The sequence below is a fragment of the Raphanus sativus genome, chromosome 6 (assembly GCF_000801105.2).
Source record: "Raphanus sativus cultivar WK10039 chromosome 6, ASM80110v3, whole genome shotgun sequence".
Lineage (NCBI taxonomy): Eukaryota > Viridiplantae > Streptophyta > Magnoliopsida > Brassicales > Brassicaceae > Raphanus > Raphanus sativus.
In genome coordinates this window covers 31,798,760-31,819,172 of record NC_079516.1, presented here as the reverse complement: position 1 = coordinate 31,819,172, position 20,413 = coordinate 31,798,760, and the positions used below count along the sequence as shown (strand labels likewise).

General features: G+C 34.1%; 1 protein-coding gene and 2 pseudogenes across 1 annotated transcript; 2 read left to right on the top strand and 1 right to left on the bottom strand.

Moving 5' to 3' along the window:
* The first annotated feature begins 488 nt into the window (after positions 1-488).
* On the top strand, positions 489-3,895 carry LOC108831085 (alpha-humulene/(-)-(E)-beta-caryophyllene synthase-like; annotated as a pseudogene).
* Positions 3,896-9,622: 5,727 nt separating this feature from the next.
* Positions 9,623-11,537, bottom strand: LOC108831083 (uncharacterized; annotated as a pseudogene).
* Positions 11,538-12,458: 921 nt separating this feature from the next.
* LOC108831082 (oligouridylate-binding protein 1B) lies at positions 12,459-15,667 on the top strand. The gene is made up of 12 exons (XM_018604648.2): positions 12,459-12,709; positions 13,062-13,123; positions 13,503-13,605; positions 13,712-13,788; positions 13,867-13,928; positions 14,007-14,094; positions 14,219-14,294; positions 14,387-14,417; positions 14,493-14,612; positions 14,738-14,823; positions 14,905-15,081; positions 15,162-15,667. The coding sequence occupies exons 1-12, from the start codon at positions 12,611-12,613 to the stop codon at positions 15,432-15,434; spliced, it is 1,254 nt and encodes a 417-aa protein (XP_018460150.1). The 5' UTR covers positions 12,459-12,610; the 3' UTR covers positions 15,435-15,667.
* The last annotated feature ends 4,746 nt before the right edge of the window (positions 15,668-20,413 follow it).

The following is a 20,413-nucleotide window of genomic DNA, read 5'->3' as shown; positions in this document are numbered from 1 at the left end:
CCTGATAAATGGGTTAGATGTGTAGTTGTCGATGGAGAGGAGCCGATGATCATGATTTTTTTTTTCTCATCAGAAGTTACAGAAAATAATAAAAATAGTAATTAAACTATCAAATTTGAACTTTGGAAATGTATTTCAAGGTTAGATTTTGATGTTTTAGCTATATAAATTCGGTTGACAATGTTAAATGTGACCACTAATCTTACATATTTAGGAAATGATAGATGGGCCAACCTTAAATTAGATCAGTTATAAATCGAATCGGATAATATGTATCAGATTTTGATATTTTATTAAATTAGAGTTTTCAAAAGAAAAGTAATTGGTGATAGAGTGGTTTGACTAATTTTTTCTTAAATATTAATTAAGATGTATTTCAACTTGTGTTGTGATATTGTGTCCCTAATAGTATCGAGTTCCTAGTAATATATAGTGCTTACTCGTTCTGGTAAAGCATTCTGAAACCACAAGTAATTGCTAACATAAACATGAGCATGGAGAGTGAAGTCCACCGTCCTCTAGCTGATTATTCAGCAAACATCTGGGGAGATCTCTTAACTCATTTCTCAAAGTCTGAGCTTGTACGTATATTTTTCATATTATTCAATTCAAGCATTACATTAATAACATGCATTGGCATCGTCAGCCGATTGTCAGTTGATTCACTCATGAATTCATATTTATCCATTTCCATATAGGAATGTACTGCTACATTAAAAGAAAAGCATAGTACTCTAAAGGAGGCTGTGAAGGAATCGTTATGGTTTCTAAAGTGAAACCGATGGAGAGCCTCAAGTTCATCGACGCTCTATGTCGCCTTGGTGTCTCATATCACTTTGAGATAGACATCGTAGAGCAATTAGGAAATTTATTTGATAGTCCTGATTTTAATCCGTTGATACGACATGATGAATGCGATTTATACACTGTTGGGGTTAGGGGTGGGCATTTTACCCGATTCCCGAACCCGTACCCGAACCCGACCGAAAAAACCCGAACCGAAACCGAACCGAAGTAGCAAAATACCCGAACGGATATTGAATTATGAGAGATTGGATATCCGAACCCGAATGGGTAATACCCGAACCCGAATGGATATCCGAAGATAACCGAACATATGTAAACTTATGTCTATATTCTTAGTTTACTTTTTTAATTTTATTCAAAATGTTTATTTTTATTATGCACGTAGTTCAAAATTTGATAATTTACATATAATTAGAAAAAGGTAAAATTTTACTCAGTTAAAATGTATGTCAAGATTTTTATTTCATGCATTACCAAAAGTTACATCCAAAATTTTAAAATAATAATCAATTTATTATTTTTTATTTGTAAAATGTTATCCTCAAATTTATTAATCATTCAATTATTAGAAAATAAAAAATCAGTTAAGTGAAATTTATATTTTTTAAATATAAAAAAATTGAGAAATGAAAAGTTTAATATTTTTTTCCAAAATCTAAATATCCGAAAACCCGACCCGAAATACCCGAACCCGACCCGAATTAAAGAAATACCCGAACGGGTATTACACTCCTATACCGAAATACCCGAAAATCCGAAATACCCGATCCGAACCCGAACGGGTACCCGAACGCCCACCCCTAGTTGGGGTGCTTTTCCAAGTTTTCAGGCAATTCGGGTTCAAACTTTCCGCTGGTAATTAGTTATATTTTCTTTATTCAAAATGATATTTATTCAATTTTTTCATACATACTAATAAAATATATAAAATTTTAATGATAAATACATAACCTTTTGTGATTCTCTATTTCTTATAATTCTAAACCAATAAGCATTCAATAAATGCAATTTTTTTTCTTAAAGTTTACAATTAACCATTATTAGTTAATAAAAATACATTGAAAGTAGAAAAATGTATCCTTGTGAAAAAAATTTTCCTTTCTAAAATATGAATCATTATGAAATGGAGAGTGTATTTTCAAAAAAAAATATTTTAATGAAGAACACTGCAAACTTTGGATGATTTTCATTTAACCCAAGTTAAATTTATACATATCAAGATGTGTTTGAGAAGTTCAAGGGCGAGGATGGAAAGTTTAAAGAACACTTAGTGGCAGATGCAAGCGGTATATTAAGCTTGTACGAAGCTTCACAATGGAACATTCACGGAGAAGATATTATGGACGAAGCTCTCGCCTTTTCAAGCTGTCATTTGAAAGAAATTTCTTTTCAATCTATCCCCCAGCATCTTGCAGTACGCATCAAGAATGCTCTAAAGCATCCTTACCACAAAGGCATCTCAAGGATAGAAACGAGGAGATATATATCATACTATGAGGCAGAAGAGAAGCGTGACGCAGTTTTACTTGAGTTTGCAAAGGTAGATTTTAATATGCTCCAAAGGTTGCACCGCACAGAGCTTGCTTGCGTAACAAGGTACTATATGAGATGAGCTCTAAACGCATGTAAATGAATGTGTGACATGAAGTTGACCATTTTACCATTACATTTCAGGTGGTACGATGAAATGGAAATCAAATCTAAAGTAACATACACGAGGCATCGTATAGCAGAGGCGTACTTGTGGTCACTTGGCACATATTTCGAGCCTCAATATTCTCAAGCACGAGTTAAATTAGCTATTGCAATAATCATATTCACTCTGCTTGATGATACGTATGATGCGTATGGCACAGTGGAGGAGCTTGAGATTTTCACAGATGCAATGGAAAAGTACTCGAATTGCAAAAATTTAAAAATACAAACTATGCACTATAGAATTTTAATTTTCCTTATCGCTATGATTTATACGATATGGTTGGCTTTAATAGGTGGCTTCCCAATCCGCCTAACATGATACCTGAGAGCATGAAGGTAGTGTACCGTGTCACGGTAGATTTCTATGACAAACTTGAAGAGGAACTTGAGAAAGAAGGAAGGTCAGGTTGTGACTTTCATCTTAAGAAATCAGTTAAGACCACAATAATCAACCTTCAATATCATTTTGTTTCATATATATAAATACAAATATTCAGACCTAATGGATTATTTACAATCAGTTGAAGACAACGGCGAATGGATATATGCGAGAGGCAAAGTGGTTGAAAGAAGATTACACTGCTACATTTGACGAGTATAAAGAGAATGCGATATTGTCTTCCGGTTACTATCCCTTGATTGCCATGACATTTGCGGGAATGGGAGATGTCGCAAATCTTGATGCTTTTGAATGGTTAAGCTCAAACCCTAAAATTAGGGTAGCTTGTGAGGTTATCTGTCGATACACAGATGATATTTCTAGCTACGAGGTGAGTAATTAATGTTTTATTGTTAGAGTTTGTATATTCCTAGCCAGTGGCGGAGCTATGTGGGTGGGAGGGGGGTCAGTTGACCCCTGTGATTTTTATAAAAAATAAATTTCACTCATATATATTAGGTAGTTGTTAGAATATTTGGTTAAAAACCTCTAGTTTGACCCCCATAATTCAAGAACAATTCTTTCTTTTGACCCACTTTAATATTTTCTTAACAAGTTTACATAATTAATTTAGTAAATGACCCCTCTAAAATGTGATGCTGGCTCCGCCACTGTTCCTAGCTGTATATATATGTTTCAAATTGAATACATTTGACAAATATTATGGTTTGTAGTTTGAACGAAAAAGGGAGCATGTAGCAACGGGTATTGACTGCTATATGAAGCAGTTTGTGTTTTCTAAGGAGCAAGCAGCGGAAGAAATAAATATCATGCTTTCTGATGCATGGAAAGACATGAACCAAGAGCTAATGAGGCCTCATTCACGTCCTTTCCCTCTTTTGATGCGAATTTTAAAATTTAGCTCGTGTCATCGATGTATTCTACAGGTACAAAGATTGTTACACCCACCCTGAGTTCCTAAAAGAGCACATAGTCTCCTTGTTCATTTGAAGACATACCATTTAAGAACATCATTGTGATTGTTCCTATCTATGGAGTCATGCATCACATAATAATAATCAAATAAATTTCTCGACACTTACCGTGTCGCCCTCAACATATATCATATATGCCATTTGTATTTCCGTTGTGTGTGTGTTTTTTTTGGAATAAAATTGTATGTGTGGTTGTAATGCTTTTTTATAATATGCCATGTGTGGTTGTAATGCTGGTAGTACATCCATTTTTATTTCTATTTTACTTGTACTAGATTGTTTTCCGCGCTACGCGCGGATAAGTGCCTCTAAATTTTACAATTGTATGTTGCACAAATATTAGATATTGTAAAATCATTTTGATTCTTAAACTCATTTTGAATTATAATGGTAGCCTTTAAGATAGTTATTTTGAAATTATTTTGTTTGTATACATGTTTGAATTAAAAATTAAAATTGTTATAATTAAATGTATATGCAATTTCTTTTTTCAAATAACACATTTATAAATATCATTACAAGTTTACGTCATCAATTTGAAATCAATTTTTGAATGTCGGTTTTAAGACTGAAACCATTTTGAATATGTTTGGTAGTGAAATATTGAATTTAGTAAAACAATTTATTGTTTGGCTATATGACCATCAAACAAAAGAATTTTAAGAACGTAACGTATTTTGCATTCGTATATTTGCCATCGTTCTTGAAGACCTAAAAGTTGTGAACTGTGGTGGAACTTATTGTGTTTAAAACATATGCAATCCTCATTTTACTTCCTCTTCTAAACGTATCTCTTAGTATGATAATCTTGAAAGAAGTGTTACTAACTTATTATAGTACTAGGTGATCCGCCCGCGCTGATGCGCGGATATAGTTAAATTCATTAAGATTTATATATTTATGTAAAATAACTATTTATTTATAACATATATTAGTTTTGTTATGAAAGTAGAGTTATATGTATAAAGTGCACGTTAAATCTGGAGAGAAGAAGATGCTTGAGAATGAGATTCAGCGGTGGTTAAAATGCCCGAAGCGTTAAAGCTTCAGGAGGATGCATTTTGAAACGTTAATCGATCTTTTTTTTATTACCCATGCTCTATTAAATCAAGTTCATTCTTATATCATCACAGTTTCCTTTTTTTTTTTGATCGTGATCATCACAGTTTCCAGAATACAAAGTAGCCTCAAATACTATAATGATCATTAATACCACGTTCAGTTTCTAAAATATATAAAACTCCCAATGTATTTAATAAAAAAGTGACCATACGCCTTGAAAACAGAATCTAAAACTTAGTCAATATTTGAAAGATCTCTTTATACACGACATTCATTGTCTTTTTTTGAGGCTTACCGTGTTTGTCCGTTGATAAGAATTTTCAATCCTGATCTTGATTTTACTCTTGAAACAGTAACATACAACTGTCCATGAGTAAAAACTGGTCTTGGAAGATACAACCCAACTTTTTATAGTGTTTGACCTTGACTCTTATTTATGGTCATTGCGAAAGCAACCGCAACGGGGAATTGTCTACGACGCATCCTGAAAGGGAATTTGTTTCTGGCGGAGATACAAACATCCTTGGTATTAAAAATCTCTTCACCACCTCCTCTGTCCGGCCTATTGCCCGTTATAGTTCTAGCCTCAATAACATGATCAGCCAACTGAGTAATTTGCAGCCTTGTACCATTACATAAACCACCTTGAGGATCAATGTTCCTAAGTAGCATAATTATTGCACCAATCTTTAACTTCAAACAGTGGTTTGGCAATCCAGAGATCTTGATGCTATTTAGAAACTCTTGAGAGTAACACATGCTATCCTTTGGGCCTTTGTCAGATTTTATCTATACCATCAGAACTGAGATAGATTTTTTCTTCGCCTGTTAACAATATAAATTAGGGTAAATAAGATTACATGCTTTAATTTTAGTAACGAAATTTAAAATTTTAAAAACCAAAATGCTACCTGATAATTGTGATAGCATATACTCGTTAGTACTATCAACATCTTGATTCCGTGGACTCAATATAGCTCTTTCTTTAAAAAACTTGGGATCACGTTTTTCTGCAAATGATGTTCCGTAAACTTCGTTCACTATGGCTTCTATAGGATTTTGGCACTCAGTTATCAGCAAATCTTCAGGAATATCGATTTCAACCTCTCCCTCATTTGGTTGATTTATATTTCCATCACCAAAGCTAAACTCTTAATTTGATCTTCTGAGAAATTCAAATCTGAAAAAAAAGAATCAAATTTTAATTATAATCATTGAGATAGCATAATATATCTGTTGCAAAAAGTGGGTGATAGCATAATATAGTTAAAGCCTAAATTTTGGAAAAAAAGATCTTACTTGGATTATCCACTTTTTTCCTTTCGTTGCATAATATATCTGTTGATAGTATTTTTCCATGTAGTATTCCATATGTTTTCTGGAGTTATGGTATTATTCGAAAGCAACATTGTACAAAAACAGTTGACGAAGACACTTTGCTGAACACCAAAGACTTGCTTCTTTAATAGCTTGGATATATTCTTGATCATCATCGTCCGGAAACCTGCGGGGGTTTGAGTTTTTCCTCAACTGAATCAGTGTTGGTGAAAAGAGAAGAAGATTTTTCTTACGTGTGTGAGACATGGCGTTAAGCTTTGCTAAAAAGATGTAATACGTTTTATTAAAAGACTCGGATATACATATATATATATATATATATATATATATATATATATTTTCTAGAAAAATTTTTTAGGGTTTTAGGTATTCACAAGCCATGTCATCTATTAAAGTGTGCCATGTCATATTTTTTTGGGTGAGAGTCTTTGTAGAGATGACATGTAAGCAAAATTTAAAAAATCACTTCTCAAATAGTCTAGTGATTTTATAGCTTAAAAAGACTTTATTTTTAAATATATAAATTCGGTGCAAAATGTTATTGAGAATGTTAAAACTTTTTTTTGGTCTCAATGTTAAAATGTGAAAACTCAATTAAATTATTTAATGATGTTGGCTCGAATAGTATAAAATTTCAATCAAATTCTCTGTGTAACTTAACAAAACTATTTTGTTGGTATATAAGACAAAAGTAAACACAGTGTTATAATCAAACAAAATGAGAAAATACAACCTTGCTAAGTCGGTAAACTGAAACAATTGCATATCTACGTTTACACTATGCACGTTTTTGAATTGAAACATGCATTTTACGGACACTAACAAAAAAAAAATTCCAAAAGTATTTGCTATGTTTTCAAAGGAGAGCAAGGGAATGAGGAAAAGCAATAGCACAACTTTGTTTTTATTCTTGTGCTTCCTTGTTGCCTCTGCTTTGGCGAAAACTACGGCTTGGGTTCTACAGCCAGTCATGCCACGATTCTGAATCTGTCATACCTGCTGTCATCGTAAACAGTTTCGTCGTGACCATAGAATTATTGCATTATTGCTTCGTTTGCACTTTCATGATTGCTTTCTCACAGTTTGTAAGCTTCTCATCGTGGAAATAATACATATGGACTTAGTAAGGTATATAGAAGAAATTTACATTGATCAAGCAATGTTTTGAATGATTGTGTAGGGTTGTGAGGTTTCCCTCTTGATTGGCCCCAGACCTGGATGCCACCAGTGAAAAGCACATGACCAAATGAAAAATCAAATCAAATGTCCCAAGGCCGGTTAATTTTTTTTTAAAACAAACCTGCCTTTCAGTTGTTTCGTAACAAAGCAGTGGAGGATTGTGGCAAACCTGCCTTACGGAGACGTTTTTGTACTGCAACTCCAAATCTACCACAACATCACATTGTCCTTCAACATGCAGATCACTGCTCCAACATACAGTGGAAACAGACAGTAACCCAATAGGCTTAGGCTTTGGAAAATATTATATGTCCTCCCTGAAAATTGTTTAAAAAAAAAACAAAGCTTGTAAAAGAACGGAAATAGTATATGGCTGGTAGTAATACATGAACTAAATGTGTGCTTACCAGGAGCAGCACATTTAGTGTGAGGATCACTGCTCCAGCTGCAAGTAGTGAAATGCCACGGCAAATACTTCCGACTGTAAATTACAGATCTAGTAAAAGGATGAGACCCGAAGCTATTTCAATAGAAAAAAGCCGATTCTTAATTCTAACCAGATGCATAAGAATGTAATAATGATCTGTAAATTCAGAGACTCAATCTCAGGATGCAAATACAAGTAAAGGAAGATTTTAGATGGAAACGAAAACAAATATGTATTTTTTCTTCATATATGGATCTATATATGGTATATGTTCTTCAGGTAACTTGTTAAGTAATATTTTAGAATATTATATATTTCAAAACTATATTAAATAAATATTTTAGATATATACTATTTTTCAGACATTCGTGTACTTATTCGTTTTTCGGTACAATTTCAGTTGGTTCTAGAATATATGAACATATTGGTTAGTTGTGAAATTCGGTTTGGTTTTTGGTTTACATGCACATGCCTAATTATGTGGATTGTTGTATTTGAATTTATATTTTAAATATATATATATGGATTTATAATTTTCAATATTTTTCTTTTTTCTAGTAAATGTTTAGTCTATGCCAATATATTTTGCTATTATAAAACATGTTTACAACTCATTAACAGTAAAAAATTAAAAAAACATTTAAAATTACTTTAAATAGAATGAAAAAATATAATTTTTAAAGATCATATTGTAATTTTTATTAAATTTTGTTGGTTTAAGTTGAAAAAACCATTAAATCTTTTCCAAAAGTTTCAAATTATAATATTAGTACACTAATTAATTTTCTCGAGATTATAAATTAATCCACTTCCAAGATAAATAAATTGAAAATATAATGTAATGTAATGAAATTATAAAAGTTATATTTTAAAGTACTATATAAATATTCAATAATGTCATAGATAATAAATAATATCTTTTATTTCAAAATGATGTTTTATAATATATATATATATATATATATATATATATATATATATTTGTTTCAGTTTATATTACATTTTCAACTTATAATGAAATACAACTTAACTTTTAGTGTTTTAGTATTTATACTTTGTAAAATATTTTAGGTTTTGTTGAATTTTGTTTTATAACAAATTAGTTTTTGAGAATTTTGCTCATGCTGTTTGAAAATATTATTATAGATTAGTTTTATAAATTAATAAAACATTACATTTATAGCAGAATGTTACTTGAGGTTCATACCAAATCATATCAAATAATTTACTTCAAATAATTTAATTCAGCGAACCTTAATTTAACCAAAATAACTTAAATGTAGTGAATCTAATATTGCTTGACCGACTTCATGCTCTTCCCTCCATAATATTGTTATACCATAAAGATATAGCATCGTCATACAAATCTTTAGCTGCTATGCATCTCTGTTGATGTTGCTTTTATGAAAATACTCTTATATCCTATGTACGTAATGAGAATTGTTAGCTAAACATCGTTCTATTAGAGAATCTTGAGGAGACACGTTGTACGCTAGAATCATTGCGATCAAGAAACTGTTGAAAAAGCTTGAAACTGGGACAGAATCTGTTGATGTAAAGTTTAAGGATATTGTGAGAGGTCTTTCTCATCTTCTTTTAGTAAACCAGAGAACAAATAACATTGATAAGTAATAACCTTCTTGGGAATTCATGTGTAGGAGCTGTTCGTCAGTTGTCACTCTGGTTTGACTGAGATACTGAGAATTAGATTCATGACATCGGGTTAAAGGAGCACTGTTCTGTTAAAATCGGTTTCTTTATCGTATATTTTCATCTTTTATTAGTAAAGGGACAGCTTTATAACTATGAGTTAAAGAGTTAAACAGGATCCATTAGTTTCAGGGCAACAACAAAAACAAATTTTTGATGGAAACCCATTTCCTCGTTGGTTCTTGCCAGCTTGGACCTGCTCAGATAGTGAAATATCTCCTCTTCTCCTCTCTTTCCTTATCAGTTCCAAGTACAGTTTCTCCAAGCTGTAATTGACCACCATATCCTTTCCAATAGCGATTATACCAAGACTTGTTTTCTTCTTGTGAATCTGAGAAGACAAATATACAAAACCAAATAATCATCAAGTTAGTTTCTTGCTTTGTTTGAGGCGTCCAAGGAATAGTTTCTTATACCTTTGTGAGTCTCTTCTTCAGTTTAGAACGTGAAGTTGTTGCATTCTTCTTGTTCTGTTTGGTTTTTTAGTCCTTCCTTTTATTTGGTCTCTCTCTCTCTCTCTTGATGTCTCTTTCCACAACTCTCCTCATTTTCTGTCTTGGCGGTGCAGTGTGCAGCTTCTTTTGCTCTCATCTTGTTTTGTTCCTTTCTATTGCTTTCTCTACAGCCAATTTAAGCTTGTCAGATTGAAGTCTCTTGGTTTGCTGTCCCAATTAAGTTCTACTTCGTCACTTCCTCCTTCCCTTGCAGCTTCGGTAATGTTCTCTGACCACAACGAAGTGAGCTTTTCCCTTAATTGCTTGGATCTTGACCTTACAGCCCAAATTTTTTCATTGAAGCTCTCATCTTCTCCTTGGTTACGTTACTGCAAGATACAAACTATTTCAATTGTGATGTATCTACACTTAAACGTTAATAATACATGTAAACAATGAATTGTGAGCCAGTCATACACAGTAAGACACACCATAAATTCCTGCATAGAAGTGTGCTTAGACGTTGTGAATATTCACTATTCAGGTTTGGTTTTTGGACAATCAAAGCATTTAAACATTGTAGAGGTTGCACATATGATTACTGACCTGTAGATGCTCGCCTTCGGTGTCTTTCTTGTTAGCTTAAGAGACCGTTATTTGAAAATTACTGAGATATTATCCGGCCGTTCCCTGCAATATACATTCATAGAATGAGTTGATAGAGAAGCTTTATGTGAAACATATTGGTAGTTTGGGAATCTTTCTGGTAGCCAGGTTTATAGAAATGATAACAACGAAAGAAGCTAAAAATAAACAGAATTACCTCAATAGCAGCATGAGATGCCGTCAAAGGAATATGGCAGAGAAATCCTTTTTATGCTAAAGCTAAAGCTTCTCAAGGTCATCAGTTTGGGAAGATAGTGCTGAAACCTAAGATAGTTGATCGTGTGGATCAAGCTTTAAGAGATTAAATGCGTTGGTTTTCCAAAAACCACATTCATATACAATTTTCACCAGGAAAAGAGAGTTTCAAAGAAAGAGATTAAAAGCAAAAACTTAACCTGATCCAAGGTAGCAGCTATTTCGTGAATGACCCTTTCAAGTTCCATATATGAAACTGGCTGTCAAGATCATTTCCAACATTCAGAACTTCCTTAAGCAATATTGAATAAGAACAACAACACATAGATTTCATCAAAAGTAGAAGCTTACTCCTGTCTTTATACATGATTTTTAAGGGAAAACAATTAACTTACCTCCAACAACTTTGGCGGGGTCCTTGTAAAGAGAATAACCGTTGGCTCAGAGACGTTCTTGTCAAACTTAGCTTGGAAGGTGACAGCTCGATTGTCAAACAAAATGACACAAACATTGACACCCCTGCGACGATATAATTTTATTCTGGTTAAAAGAATATACGATGACATCAATAGGTTTATCAGAGGACAATAACTGGATGAACTAATATACAGATTACCCTTCGTAGCGGAGTAGCGGAGAGTCACCATTACGCGCTGGGGACAGTCGAGTATGTCATTGATTGTGCTCCTGATTACACTGAGTTCACCAACAATATCTTGCAAAATTTAAAGTATATTAGACGTCTTCCTTTAATACTAAACAAATTGGCGTTGAGTAAAAAGAAGAATAAAAATTGGATCTTTTCCTCACCTTCTTTCCATATCCGGTCAATCCTAATCCTCCGCCTCAGGATTAGTTGTTGTCGTAGTCAACAACTCCTCTCAGATTCTTCAGGATCTCAACAACCGACCTCAACCACTCCTCTCAGATTCTTCTTGCCATGGCTTCAGATTAATTAGGTTTGTGGATTTTGGTCTGTAGCGGTAAAAGAAAAACAGTATATAGAGAAGGAGAAATAGAGGGAGGCGAAAGGAAATCATTAAGAGCAGATTAAACAGGCTCTTGATTGTAGAGGAATGTGTGTAACGGAGGTTGGAAGAAGATGAAAAATGAGTCGTGGGAATTTGTCGATTAGATTTTTTCATGTGTTTTAAGATCCCACACGCAGAAGTCTAGATTTTTCAATTCAGTTCAATTCAGGAGCTGACGTGGAGGATTGATTTAAAGCTGCTTATTGGTTGATTTAAATTGGTGACGTGGACACTCTATCTATGGCTTATATTTGCCTTTTAGTATATTGTATATATGATGATTTACTTGAGAGTGTAATTTGTAATAAATATAAATTTATAGGCTGTATCTTTAATTTCCAGTAAACTTAGGGGGGTATTTTGTGATTTAGTTGTCAGGTTTCATTTAATCGAAGGCGTGTCTGCTTGGAGACAGTGATTGGTCTGAGCCATTACTAACGTGCTGACATATTATTGGCTACTAGTTTTAACATTTTCTTACAGCTTGGAGTTTAGCTTATCGATGTAAAAATACTAAAATCAATTTCATTAAATTCGTAGAGCCACTCGATTGCTTGCTTCCTTTCGCTTTCTGTCAAGAGACTTCTGTTTTTTTTTTCCCCTGTTCTTCGTTTTTTTTTTCTCGGAAATCAAGAAAAACACTTTCGAGCCCTAGGGAAAAAAAGGTAAATCAAAGACAACCCGAGAGAATGCAGAGATTGAAGCAGCAGCAGCAACAAGCGATGTTGCAGCAAGCGATGTTGCAGCAACAGTCCCTCTACCATCCTGGACTCCTTACCGCTCCTCAGGTCTCTGCTTTCTCTCTATTACCATACACACATATATATACCCTTTTGTTTTATAAGACTCTGGTTTCATTTGTGTGATTCTCTCTTTTGTTAATCTGATTGGTTAAACGAGATAGAAGATATGGTTTTTATGGGAATTATCATAGCAGCTAGACTTGCTTCTCGTTAATTAGGTTTATTGTCTTAGTTCCTTGATCTTTGGTTCAACAACTTCATACAGAAATAGCAGCTCAGAAGCTAAGACATTCTATAGACACAAGGTTGATTTAGGAAGCAAGTTTTTTTTCCCGTTTCTTTCTTCTTTTTTTTTTCTTCATTTTCTTTCGTTTTTTTCATTTTCTTCTTTTTGCAGATAGAACCAATCCCAAGTGGAAATCTTCCTCCTGGTTTTGATCCAACTACTTGCCGCAGTGTGTGAGTTTTAGGATTTTTCCTTTTTTTTTTCTTCTTTTTTTCACTTCTGCATATGTTTTTGGCCTAAAATGTTGTCTCTAGTAGTGAGCTCAAGTTTCCAGTTTGTTGTTGTGTTTCAATTAGTCAGGGGAAACCATACTTCAAAGATGTATTGATAACTGTGCATTGAATGAAATGAATGCGTTTGTCGAAAGTGTTAGCTTTTCTTTGATTTTTTTTTTTTTTTTTTGCTTGTATATGATCTGGAAAAATTGATTCTTTGGTAATTTCACTCATTGAATGAATACGTTTACTTAAAAGTGTTGGTTATGTCCTGTTTTCTTTTTGTTCCTTCCTTGTTTATGTTTCTTAGTTTGTCTTACCTTTTTTGAAATTGCAGGTACGTTGGAAACGTCCATATTCAGGTGACGGAACCTCTGCTTCAAGAGGTTTTTGCTAGCACTGGCCCTGTGGAAAGCTGTAAGCTTATTAGGAAGGAACAGGTTTGTGACTATGTTGCTCTGGTTTTAGGATGCTATGTTTAATGAACCTTCTTGGCCTTGATTGGCATATGGTCTGATGTTTTGGTTTTGATTTGAACATGAATAGTCTTCCTTTGGGTTTGTACACTACTTTGATCGACGATCTGCTGGTCTGGCTATCCTTTCTCTCAATGGAAGGCATTTGTAAGTGTAGCATGAGGAACTTACTCTGTTTTGCTAGGGTTTTGGATTAAGATCACATTGGTTGATGTAATTTTGCAGGTTTGGACAACCTATCAAAGTTAACTGGGCCTATGCTAGTGGCCAGAGGGAGGATACATCAGGTTGCTTAGACTTTCTTTCTAAAATTAAAAACTTTAGTTTATGTAACATGACACGCGGCTACAATCTTTCGCTTGCAGCTCATTTTAATATATTTGTTGGGGATTTGAGTCCGGAGGTTACAGATGCAATGCTGTTTAGTTGCTTTTCTGTCTACCCAAGCTGCTCGTAAGTTTTTTTTTCAGTTGCTTATTTGCTTATGCCGTCTGAACATGTTTTGTATTAGAAGGTGAAGGTTTAAGATTTTGCATTCTGACTTTTTTTTTTTTTCTTTTTTGGCTGTTGTATGTAGGGATGCAAGGGTTATGTGGGATCAGAAAACTGGGCGTTCAAGGGGATTTGGATTTGTTTCGTTCCGAAACCAGCAGGTACTGGAGTCTTCTTCTTTCAGTCCTGATCTGTGAACTGGTTTTACTATTAGCCATTTATTAATTGTTGCCAATCTGATTCCCTTGTGCAGGATGCCCAGACTGCAATAGATGAGGCAGGCGGTATGGTGTTGACTCAATATCATTTACCTTTATGGGCTTATGCTTGATGATAGGTTATTATAATTTGCTTTTCAGGGAAATGGCTTGGTACCAGGCAGATTCGCTGCAACTGGGCAACAAAAGGAGCCACTTCTGGTGAGGACAAGATGAGCTCTGATTCCAAAAGTGTTGTGGAACTAACAAGTGGTGTCTCCGGTATGTTTCAAGACGAAACTTGTAGTCTTGTTTGCTTTAAGTATTAAAGGAAACAAAGAAAAGCCTCTAATGATTTTAATTCTCACTTTTTAGTGTTGAAAATATTGGCTTATGTGTTTCTGCAGAGGATGGCAAAGATACAAGTAACGGCGATGCTCCTGAGAACAATGCTCAGTACACAACTGTTTACGTTGGGAATCTTGGTACAGAGGTCAAGAAAAGGACATTGTGGTTAATAGAGATTCTGTTCGCTTGCACAACCTATGATACTAAGCTTTGTGTGATTTTTCAGGTTTCCCAGGTTGATCTTCACCGCCACTTCTATTCTCTTGGCGCTGGAGTTATTGAGGAGGTTCGTGTTCAAAGAGACAAAGGTTTTGGATTTGTACGGTACTCTACTCATGTAGAAGCCGCCCTCGCTATCCAGCTGGGAAACACACATTCCTACCTCGGTGGCAGGCAGATGAAGGTGAAACCAGCTTAACTATATTAAGTCTTCTTCGATTTGGGAATGCTAAAACAGTCTCTGCGTGTTTTTTGTTCCGACAGTGTTCTTGGGGAAGCAAGCCAACTCCACCCGGAACAGTGTCAAACCCGCTTCCTCCACCAGGTCCTGCACCAATCCCAGGCTTCTCAGCCAGCGACCTCTTGGCTTACGAGAGGCAACTAGCGATGAGCAAGATGGCGGGGATGAATCCGATGATGCATCACCCGCAGGGACAACACGCTCTCAAGCAAGCTGCGATGGGAGCCACTGGTTCAAACCAGGCCATCTATGACAGTGGTTTCCAGAACGCGCAGCAGCTCATGTATTACCAGTGAGTTCTCTTCCAGAAGCTCATGTATCTCCTTCTTTCCTTTTCTTTTACCTTGTTGTTATAATGTTCTTGTGTACCTCTGGGTTTTATGGTTTGTTTCATCCCTCCTTATTTACTACTTTGCTGTGATGTAGGAAGCAACTTTAATATGTTTCAACTAGATACTCAGACACTGTTGTTGCTATATAAACAAAAGCTATTAGTGCTATATAATCAAAAGCTATTAGTTCTTGAATCTTTGTTAGATGAACAAAGCTATTAGTTCTTGAATATTTAATTATAACGTCCATGTTAGATGCAATAAAAAGTACATCAACTCTAATAAGTCTCACACAGTTAATATAGAAAAATACATCAAACCTATTCTCGATTTATACTATTCAGAGATTGATTTGATTCGTTGATAAATTACAATAACTGGGCCCAATCCGGTTCAACACAATCGGGTCAGCATGAAAAAGTGATAACTTTTCTAAACTGGATATTCATTCAACTAAATATAAGAAGACAATTTTTTTTTTTGGTTTTTGTGAGATGCTTTATGTTGAAAACTCATCCCACGGAGATGGAGATGCTTTTACTTCCAACTTCTAATCACACACTTTATTCAGCATTAGGTCACAATAAGTGACTACAAAATTAAAAACAAACCAAACCAAACCTTCTCTATATTCCAAAAACAAATAGCGAATGTCAACTTTTACATTCTAGTAAAGAATTTCCTTGGACTAATCTCTACAAGAAAACATGGCACATTTTGACGGACAAAAATATCGTCGGAAATTTCTGAAGAATTTTCGAGAAAATACCGAGAAAATCCAATATTAGAAAGTGAACGATATTTCGTCAGAAATTTCCAACGAAATACCGACAAAATGTGATATATCGGAATAGTCTAAGAAAATATCGAAAAATTACCAACGAATACTTATATTCGTAATTGACCGTTTTAATTGAATCAAAATTTATTTTATCATCAGAATTTCTTTGAAAATTTCCAATGAAATTCTGACGAAAACACTTTTATATTGAGGTTTCGGTTTGGGGTTTTAATTTCGTGGAACTTCATCAGAATATATTAAACGAAATTCCGACAAAATTCTGACGAAAACACATTTATATTGGGGTTTCGATTTAGGGTTTCACTTCCTCGGAATTTCGTCGTAATTTTCTGAAGGAATTCCGACGAAACTAGTATTTTCATCGGAATGCTGTCGGAATTTTCCGATGGAATTCCGATGAATAATTGATTTCAATATGAAGTAGTCAATATAAATGTAAAATCGGATATCGACATGGCCACACAAACATATATTATGTGTCTAATAGGATGTGAATTAGCAATCGTTCATTTTTTTAATTTATAAAATCATCTATGAATATATCAACGAAACATAATATCTTGCATAAAGAATTATGTACTTAAACAAACTTATATCGGTAATCTAACTTACCAAATCAATTTTGTGAAATATCATCTCATATAAACACTTATGAACTAATACATGTAAAAAACTCAATATAATCATCAAACATATATTAAAACTTTATTGTGGGTCAAATTTCCCATGTTTTGAAACCCTAAATATGATTTGGTCAGAAAATATGCTATGTCCGTCAGAAATTCGTCAGAAAATTCGGACGAAATTTTGACAAAAAATTCAGTTAATGAATATTCCGACGAAATTATGACAAATGTATTAGTCGTAGGAATTTCGTCAGAATTTTACATCCCCGGAAAAATGAACCGCTAAAATTTTCGTGAGTCGGCAAACTTTTTGTGAACCGCAAAAACTTAAAATATTCCGACAAACCAATTCCTTCAGAAATTTTAATTTGAAAATGCCAGCCTCTTCTTCTTCCTCTCTCTCTCTCTCTCTCTCTCTCTCTCTCTCTCTCTCTCTCTCTCTCTCTCTTCTCTCTCTCTCTCCTCTCTCTCTCTCTCTCTCTCTCTCTCTCTCTCCTCTCTCTCTCTCTCTCTCTCTCTCTAAATAATCAACAGTTCTCTCCAACTCTCCCTTTCTAATCCGCGACCCACACCCTAAACCCTCAATTCCCCCATATATCATGTAAGTCATCTTTTTTCTTTTCTTAATTAAGTTATGTTAGTTTTAGGATATTTTTTTTGGGTTTTTAGGTTTTGAATGATATGTTTTGTTAGTATGAAGAGTTTTATGAATTAGATTTTAGATTTTGTTGTTAGGTTGTGGTTTAGATAGGTTTTGATTGTGGTTTTGTAGCCTTTTTATTAATTTATAGTTTGTGAAATTTACAAGTTTTATATTTTATGAAACATTTTTCAATTTTATAACATTTTGGAGTGTTATATAAAACTTTTAAAAGTATTAAAACTATATATACAATTTTAAAACTTTTTTCAGTTTTGTTTTAAAACGTTTTATGATTTTATAAAAACATTTTTAAGTTTTTATAAAAGTTTTAAGTTTTTATAATTCATAAAACGTTTTTTATGTATTTAAACATTTATCAAACCTTTTTTAAAATAATTATATCATAAAAACGTTTTTCAAATTTTAATTTTAACTATAAAAAAAATTTCGACGAGTTTGGGGTTAGAATATTTTAAAAACATATAAAAATAAGTATATAAGAGTCTATATACTTAAGTTTTTATATTTTTATAAGAGTCTATAAAAATAAGTATTTAAAAACATATAAAAACATTTCAAAAGTTTTTAAGTTTTTTGATTCATAAAAACGTTTTTAAAATTTTACAAAAAAGAAATTAATCAATTTCGTTTATAAATTTTAAATATTTTTTAAAATTAATTTATAAAATTTTTGACAAATAATATCCGAATTTCATCTGATAATCTGACGAATTTCTGATGAATATCATCCGTCAAAAATTTCCGCCGAACATTTTGGAAATTTTTGACGAAAATGTTCGTTGGAAATTTTTGACAGATTATATCATTCGAAATTCGTCAGATTATCAGATGAAATTCTAACGAATTTTTTTTCTTCCGATGAAATGAAATCAACGACTTTTTCGTCAGAAATGACTTATTCCGACGAAATCTTCCATCATAATTTGCATGTTTTCTTGTAGTGACTGGTTTTGTCAACAAATTTAATTACCTGGGATTTTTTATATCTACGAAAGAACTTATTTAAGTATTGCACCGGTCAGACCACAATTCCCACAGGGCTGGCCTCCCCAATTGAGGCCCATATTGCTCCAAGAACCTATCAAGAGAAATAATCTTTAGACTAAAGAAAATATATAGCAAGTTAAAAGAAATAGAAGAAAGTTTCTAAAAGGGGAATTTTCAAAAATACCACTTTGAAGATACCAATATTCATCTTTACCACCACTAAATAAACATTTTCAAAAATACTTTATTTATTAAAAGGTTAAAGACTTTTATATACTTATTTTTATATGTTTTTAAATATTTTAACCCCAAACTCTAAATCATAAACCTCTAATTCTAAACCCTAAATCCTCAACTCTAAACCCTAAATCCTCAACTCTAAACCTTAAACCCTAAACTATATACCCTAAATTCAACACTCTAAACTCTAAAACCTGAAACCTCAACTATAAACCCTAAATCCTCAATTCTAAACCATAAACTATATACCATAAACCCTAAAACATCAAATCTACACCCTAAATCCTAAACCTTTAAATCTAAACCTTTCATTAAAAATGGTGGTATTAGTGATTAGTGTAAACATGAAATGCAGTACTATAAAATAGTACTTTTGGCAATTTTCCTTTCTAAAATTAAGCTTACATATTGATGGCATTCTGCTTTGAACTGTCCATATAAGCGTTGTTGTAATGGGGACGAACAACTGTAATCATATAACAGTGCTTCATCATCATGTTCCAATGACCTCTCAAAGCAGTGAACATCTGTTAAACCATAAATTTTCTTAAAGTTGTTACACATAGTTAAACGATCCATCTCAAGACTAGAAGACAAATCTGTTGGAGGAATAAATCACCTTGTAGTGTGCATCTGAGCCAGCATATTGCATTGCAATTGCATCACCCATTTTTTCGTAAGCTTCCATCGATTTCTTTGCCAGGGGATTGTTTTTGTCGACGAAAGGAGGACCAGTGATATCCAATAGATGCAGCTGCGGAGCAAGAGCTACCAATCCGTGGGCGTACTGAGCAACATTAGTACGATCCAAGCAGTCTATGCATTTTGACCTCAAGACCCTATTTTGAAGCAAAGAGTTATCTGCTTTTTTAAATTAGGGTCAAAATAGTTATCTGCTAATTATGTTGGGCTTTTCTTAAAATCTTAGAAGATGTGTTTCAAATTGTATGCGTTGCTTAATTTTAAAACTGGAGTGGGCCGACCTCTATATTTTTTATTATAGTTTCTATAAGGCCACAATATCACAATAATATATACCCATTATGTCTTCTTTTGTGCCTATTGTTGGGGTCAAAATCGTTCACGACGGGATCGATGCCCGAAAGTTCCCGGAAAGTATTTTTCGGAATAAAAAGTCTCGTATAATTTGAAAAAAGTTCATACGATGTCGTTCTCAAATTAGATCTATTCAACAAACCACTCTCGAGAAACAAACGGCAAAAAGGAGGTCGGAGCTCGGTCTTACCAGATCAACTAGCCATGGGATGAACTCAGTCTTCCCAGTTCGCCCAAGGACAAGCTCACTTTGTTCCCCTTTGAGTCTAGAACAAAATGGCTTTCGTTTCGCCTCAATCGGAGTTTCCGTTGAGATTTTACGAAAGAAACAAGACGCACGCCACGGCTCAAGGCGCCGGGCGGCCAGACTGACGTCCTGGGCGCTGGGCGGCCAGACCGACATCCTGGGCGCCGGGCGGCCAGACCGACATCCCGTTTCTGTGCGCCGGGCGGCCAGACCGACGTCCCGGGCGCCAGGCGGCCAGACCGACATCCTGGGCGCCGGGCGGCCAGACTGACGTCCCGGTTCTGCGCGCCGGACGGCCAGACCGACGTCCTGGGCGCCGGG

Coding starts and splice junctions, on each gene's coding strand:
- LOC108831082 (XM_018604648.2), top strand. CDS start 12,611: ATGCAGAGATTGAAGCAGCAGCAGCAACAAGCGATGTTGCAGCAAGCG. Junction 13,124..13,502: donor CCAACTACTTGCCGCAGTGT/GTGAGTTTTAGG, acceptor TTGAAATTGCAG/GTACGTTGGAAACGTCCATA. Junction 14,824..14,904: donor TTGGGAATCTTGGTACAGAG/GTCAAGAAAAGG, acceptor GTGATTTTTCAG/GTTTCCCAGGTTGATCTTCA.